The sequence below is a fragment of the Pinus tabuliformis genome, chromosome 9 (genome assembly GCF_031772625.1).
Source record: "Pinus tabuliformis cultivar Carrire ecotype Pingquan chromosome 9, CPIR1, whole genome shotgun sequence".
In the NCBI taxonomy this organism is placed as follows: domain Eukaryota; kingdom Viridiplantae; phylum Streptophyta; class Pinopsida; order Pinales; family Pinaceae; genus Pinus; species Pinus tabuliformis.
In genome coordinates, this window is record NC_142307.1 from 759322330 (window position 1) to 759328974 (window position 6645).

Below are 6645 nucleotides of genomic sequence, written 5' to 3' on the forward strand. Positions count from 1 at the left end.
AATCTTTATCATTTGAGTTTCTATATCTAAAAATTTTATTTAAGTAACATGAAATTGTAATTTTATTAGGAATGGCATTTTTAGATTCTGATGGAAAAGGACAAAATATAGAATGTATGGATATATATAGATTATTTGGAATGACATAGATTTTATTAATAACAATAATAAGTCAGCGTGCATATACATGAGGAGTTTAGTTAATGAATCCTAGGCAATTCACATAGTAGAAATACAAAATATTAGCAAGCTATTGACATGTACTAGCAAATGAAAATTATTATGAATAAGGTTCTTGTTGAAAGGAATGAGGCATAAATTAGAGCATGATATGCTTAGATGCATTGGAAGTTCATATTTGATAAATATAGAATTAGATTGTAGCTTTGATAAAACAGAATTTAGATTAACCTTACACAAAACGAACACCCAAAACTTACCTCTCATGCAAAAGATGTTTCACCACTCTTGGACATGCACACATCTTTATTTTTACTATTTTTTCAAGTGCTAGTATCATATAAATCTCTCACTATAGTCCTAGGAATACATGTGATCTTCGCTACAAATACATTCTGCTTTTAAAAGACATTGTTATTAAAAACATTTCTTAAATTTAATTGACAAATAAATTATTATATTATCATTGGTGTAGTTTCTTATGTGGCAAGTTAGTGTATTAAGTTTTTAATCACAGATTAATTATCTCATTTCAAAAAAAGATATTATATCTTGAAATTATAATAAATTTTACCCACTTTTTTAATAAATATTAGTTAATGTAAAAATATATATATTAATTTTATTTTTATAAATATAAATTAAATTTTAATAATAAAGATAAAATAACTATAACCATAAGCATATTGTTTATTGTTGATAATATAATATTTTAAATATAAACAATGAAATAAAGCAGAATTTTAAAAATTTATAGCAGAAAATAATGAAAATTTTGGTAAGATTATGATAAAATTTGACAGAAATTTTGAAAATCTAGATTGCCATTGTCAAACTTCATGATTTTGAAGTGTCCAGAAATTCTTGATAGTGTTGAATCTATTCTCACCTTATAAAAACAATTAAAACATTTCAACATTCTAATTTTTTTGAATTTTTTACCAAATTCTAACCTGGAAAAATTCGAACTCCATAAACAAAGTATTAAAATAAAATGTATTTATTAAACCAGCTATATTCAATCCTCGACTTAAGAAGCTATTCCGATCTCCATGAAAGCCAACCAGGACTTTTCCATGGATATGCATCGCTATCAGAACTTAAATGAAGAACCTAAAACATGACACTTTAGTAATTTTGGATTCTAGTTTGGATGCTTGGCATCCCATCTGTACGACGTTATGGTACAGAATAAGTATGGCTAGTATTTAATTCAGGATAAAGTCATACACATAACTCGAAGAGGCAGAAAGAAAAGGAGGAGCGCTTGGGAGGGTCAAGAGGCAAGCGAGTTCAAGAAGACACGTGGGGGCGATTGAAGCCTCGACGTGTGTAGCCAAACAGCCAGCTGTGGCAGCAGCAAACTGTTGTGCAAGATCCCCAAGTGGGATTCGTGGCAGTGCATGATCTCCCCATTTCTTGTTTGATAGAGTGGCCAACGGCTGGGTGGACAGCTGGTCTATGCAATCTCATCTATTCAAATCTCAACCTGCGGTTGGCTAGTTCTACCAGATTCTGCAAGCAATGGAGAAATAGGTGACAGTTATATCAGATTCTCCAAACAACCAAGAAGTGCATGGGAGAGGAAAAGGGAAAACACAAAACAGTGATAGGGAATTAGCTAGGTTGGGATACTTTATCCGTTCACAGTTCTAATTTCTTTTTCTTTTTCACTGCAATGAGGTGTGGTGGTCGTAGAATTACCTCTGCAACTGCATCATCGTCGACGAATTCTGATAATAAAAATAACAGTGATGACAATGGAAGTTTAAGCAGTATGCTATGTTCCAGTATTCACAATAAAGAATTCATGGGGTTTAGTGCTCCCAAGAAGCAGATAAGGAAGATTCCTGCAAAGGGATCCAAAAAAGGATGCATGAAAGGCAAAGGGGGCCCTGAAAATGGGCTCTGCAATTACAGAGGAGTTAGGCAGAGGACATGGGGTAAATGGGTTGCTGAAATTCGCGAGCCTAACAGAGGCGCTCGCCTCTGGCTCGGCACCTTCGCCACTGCAGAGGAGGCTGCTCTTGCCTACGATAAAGCTGCCAGGGCGCTCTATGGTTCCTGTGCTCGTCTCAATCTGCCTGAACCGAGATTGAATTGTGAGAATGGCCCCAAAAATGTTGCCAATCTTGGCAGCTTTAGTGCCTCAGCCGCTAGTACCAATTGCAGCACCGATGCTCCTGAGCGGACTTTTCAGCTTTCTTCTTCAGCTACCAAGCGCCGAAGTACCCACCATCATCATCCCTCAAAGGTTTGTTTTGATAGGAATGTTGTTAGACAGAGCTTCAGCGATCAAGATCACAATATTAGGAGCAACAATGAGCAGTTACAACATTTTTCTGATTCTGTTAATTCTGGGTCTCTTGATTCTGTGTCTGCAAGTAACTATGATGGTGAAGTACTGTATGATCATCATCACAGTGCAGCCATTGTTGCAGCAACAGCAAACAGCAATAGCAGCAGCAATGACAATACTAATTATAATGATCATAACAATATTATAAACTTGGCTGGTTTTGATGATCTCAGTGCTGATCATCCTCATGATCACCAGAGTACTCATCCTGGTATTGATGCAGTGGAACTACATGGCAGTGATAATTTAATAAAGAGTGAATGGAGTAATTTGGCTGCAGATCTTGATTGTTCTCATGCCAGCAATACTGAATCAGAAATGAGCAGAAATGAACTAAAGTACAATCTTTCATTGGATGAAAAACACATGATGGATAATCATGATCTGGAACTCATGGACTCTGCCTGGCCACCGCTGCAGGCGTGGCCTCTTCCACTTGAACTTCCACCTCTGGAAGACTTTGCAGCATACAAAGTGCAGGTTGGGGAAGAGGACTTGAAAATGGAGGGATTATTGCCTTCCATGGAATCTGCAGATATAATGAGCTTGAGAAATTGGCAGACAGAAGGATATGATCCATTTCACTTTTGCTTTTATGATTGAGGATTTATCAAGCATTCATTTGTCTATACTGTAAATATAAAGTCAAAAACATTTTTTAGTTTTAGTTTCAGCCATAGGTGGTTGCATGCATGGGTTTGCCCATTAAACCATTCTTTTACTGTTGGCTTGCACTACTTCTAGTCTTTAAAGGATTGAAAGTTATCCCTTCTCCCATCCTATTGTAATTGCCACTCCTACTTTCAGATTCTTTAGTGCCCTTCTCTACTTCTGCTATGTCTCTTGTTCTCATATAGGTGCCAGCAGAAATAACCAAAGCATACCCCAAATATTTTAGGTTACCATACTTCTGTTTATGTATCCTGTTCTCATATATAGGTGCCAACAGAGATAACCAAAGTATACCACCTGTTCTCATATATAGGTGCCAACAGAGATAACCAAAGTATACCACCAAACTATTTTAGGTTACTACTTCAAAGGATCATCTATTTGGGAGTCTCTTTTTTCTAATGTCATAATGACCCATTGTTTGGGTCCACTTTTGTACTTACATGGTCACTGCCATTCTCTAAGAACAGATTTTTTTGGCTACATGAGCAGATTATTTTGGCCATTCTATAAGAGCAGCAAATGTTTTGGCCATTCTATAAGAGCAGCAAATGTTTTTGGCTGCATAAGCAGAATTTTTTTTGGCTGTAATATTGCAGTTGTTTTTTTGGCTGTAATATTGCAACTTTGTGTATCACACGTTTACATTGTAGTTTCAATTGAACTATTAACGCTATTTGTATTATATATTTGTTCACTTCAATTTAATATTTAACGCTGCTACACTGAACAAAATTGAAACAACTCATAGTCAACGCATTATCATTTGATGAACTTTCATTTAAAGCTGTGTGAATGGAGAGTAGCCAGGCTGTTTTTTTTTTTTTTTAATGATGCATGATTTCAGTAAAATATTGTAATGGTTTAAGTCATGGATTTCCTTAACCTATTTATAAACTTTATTTCAGTAAAATATTGTAATCGGTTCCACCGTAAATAGCTTCATCTGAGTGTAATGTCAGTTGAATATTCCCATGACTATCATGTTAGCCTCCTTCAGCCCGTAGATCGTCTGTGAGAAAAAGACAGCCTATTTGATTTTGCTCTAGGGCGGCACAATCTTAAATGTTTATGCGTTAGTTACGCCGTAAGGCGTTCCCTCTTAAATCCAATCTCCCTTTTTGCCGCGTTCCCTCTTAAATCCAATCTCCTTTTTGCCTACCTGTCATCCCAATCTCCTTGCCATCCCAATCTCCTTGCCATCACAATCTCCTTCTTCCCTACCTGTCATCCCTGTGGCCATATGATCCTTCTTCCCTACCTGTCATCACAATCTCCTTCTTCCCTACCTGTCATCCCTGTGGCCATATGATCCTTGTCATCCCTGTGGCCATATGATCCTTCTTCCCTACCTGTCATCCCTGTGGCTGTGGCCATATGATTATATGATCCTTCTTCCCTACCTGTCATCCCTGTCATCCCTGTGGCCATATGATTAAATGTTAGACGATTACAAATGTCATTCTTGTGGTCATAGGATTAAATGTTAGACGATTACAAATAGGATTAAATGTTAGACGATTACAAATGTCATCCCTGTAGTCATAGGATTAAATGTTAGACGATTACAAATGTCATCCCTGTGGTCATAGGATTAAATGTTAGACGATTACAAATGTCATCCCTGTGGTCATATGATTAAATGTTAGACGATTACAAATGTCATCCCTGTGGTCATATGATTAAATGTTAGACGATTACAAATGTCATCCCTGTGGCCATATGATCCACATATGATTAAATGTTAAACGATTATAAATAAATGGCCATATGATTAAATGTTAAACGATTAATATGATTAAATGTTAGACGATTACAAATGTCATCCCTGTGGCCATATGATCCACATATGATTAAATGTTAAACGATTATAAATAAATGGCCATATGATTAAATGTTAAACGATTATAAAGGCCATATGATTAAATGTTAGACGATTACAAATGTCATCCCTGTGGCCATATGATCCACATATGATTAAATGTTAAACGATTATAAATAAATAGCCATATGATCCACATATGATTAAATGTTAAACGATTATAAATAAATAGCCATATGATTAAATTTCAACCATGTGACCAAAACATTCCGATTAAATATGTTAAACAATTACAAAAATTTCAACTATTTGACCAAAACATTCCGATTAGAGGATTACAAATACGATTACAAAAATTTCCTAACTATTTGACCAAAACATTCCCGATTAAATGTCAGACAATTACAACCGATTAGAGGATTACAAATACGATTACAAAAATTTCCAACTATTTGACCAAAACATTCCGATTAAATGTCAGACAATTACAATTACAAATAAATGTTAGACGATTACAAAATAAATGTTAGACGATTACAGAAATTTCGACTATTTGACCAAATTTCGACTATTTGACCAAAACATTCCGATTAAATGTTAGACGATTATAAATACGATTACAAAAATTTCCAACTATTTGACCAAAACATTCCGATTAACAAAAATTTCGACTATTTGACCAAAACATTCCGATTAAATGTTAAACGATTACAAATACGATTACAAAAATTTCCAACTATTTGACCAAAACATTCCGATTAAATGTTAGACGATTACAAATAAATGACGATTACAAAAATTTCAACCATTTTACCAAAACATTCGATCAACCATCCGACCAAAACATTCGAGCAAAATAGTTGCAAAAAAATCCTGTGGCATAGACGGTTGCAAAAAAATCCTGTGGCATAGACGATTTCAAAAATTTCAACCATTCGACCAAAACATTCGATCAAAATAGTTGCAAATTTTCCTGTGGCCATTCGATCAAAATAGTTGCAAATTTTCCTGTGGCATCAACAATAGTTGCAAATTTTCAAATTTTCCTGTGGCCATTCGATCAAAATAGTAACATTCGATCAAAATAGTTGCAAATTTTCGTGTGGCATCAACCATAGTTGCAAATTTTCAAATTTTCCTGTGGCCATTCGATCAAAATAGTTGCAAATTTTCCTGTGGCCATATGATTGCAAATTTTTCTGTGGCCATATGATTGCAAATTTTTCTGTGGCAATATGTTAGACTATTACAAAAATTTCAACCATTCGAAGTCAAAATAGTATGATTAAATGTTAGACGATTACAAAAATTTCAACCATTCGATCAAAATAGTTGCAATTCGCCCAAAACATTCGATCAAAATAGTTGCAATTCGACCAAAACATTAGATAAAAATAGTTGCAAATTTGTTGGGAATAGTTACCCATATGATTAAATGTTAGAGGATTACAAAAATTTCAACCATTCGACCAAAACATTCGATCAAAATAGTTGCAAATTTGTTGGGAATAGTTACAAATTGGTTGCAGGGTGATATGCACTGGTTACTTGTAACGATTCGCGAACTTCTGGTGTGTATTTGCGTCTGCGGGCTTTTCTCACAACCTGGCTC

The 6645-nt window shown here is 35.0% G+C and overlaps 1 protein-coding gene across 1 annotated transcript; it reads left to right on the plus strand.

The window, feature by feature from the left end:
• Nucleotides 1-1576: 1576 nt before the first annotated feature.
• LOC149150942 (uncharacterized) lies at nucleotides 1577-2979 on the plus strand. Its single transcript, XM_089442990.1, has 2 exons — nucleotides 1577-2804; nucleotides 2960-2979. The coding sequence occupies exons 1-2, from the start codon at nucleotides 1859-1861 to the stop codon at nucleotides 2977-2979; spliced, it is 966 nt and encodes a 321-aa protein (XP_089299116.1). The 5' UTR covers nucleotides 1577-1858.
• Nucleotides 2980-6645: the final 3666 nt, after the last annotated feature.

What these genes read in the sequence shown, in the direction of transcription:
- LOC149150942 (XM_089442990.1), top strand. Translation starts at nt 1,859, where the DNA reads ATGAGGTGTGGTGGTCGTAGAATTACCTCTGCAACTGCATCATCGTCG. An exon ending in TTTAATAAAGAGTGAATGGA is followed by an intron (nt 2,805 to 2,959) that starts GTAATTTGGCTG and finishes CCACCGCTGCAG; the next exon opens with GCGTGGCCTCTTCCACTTGA.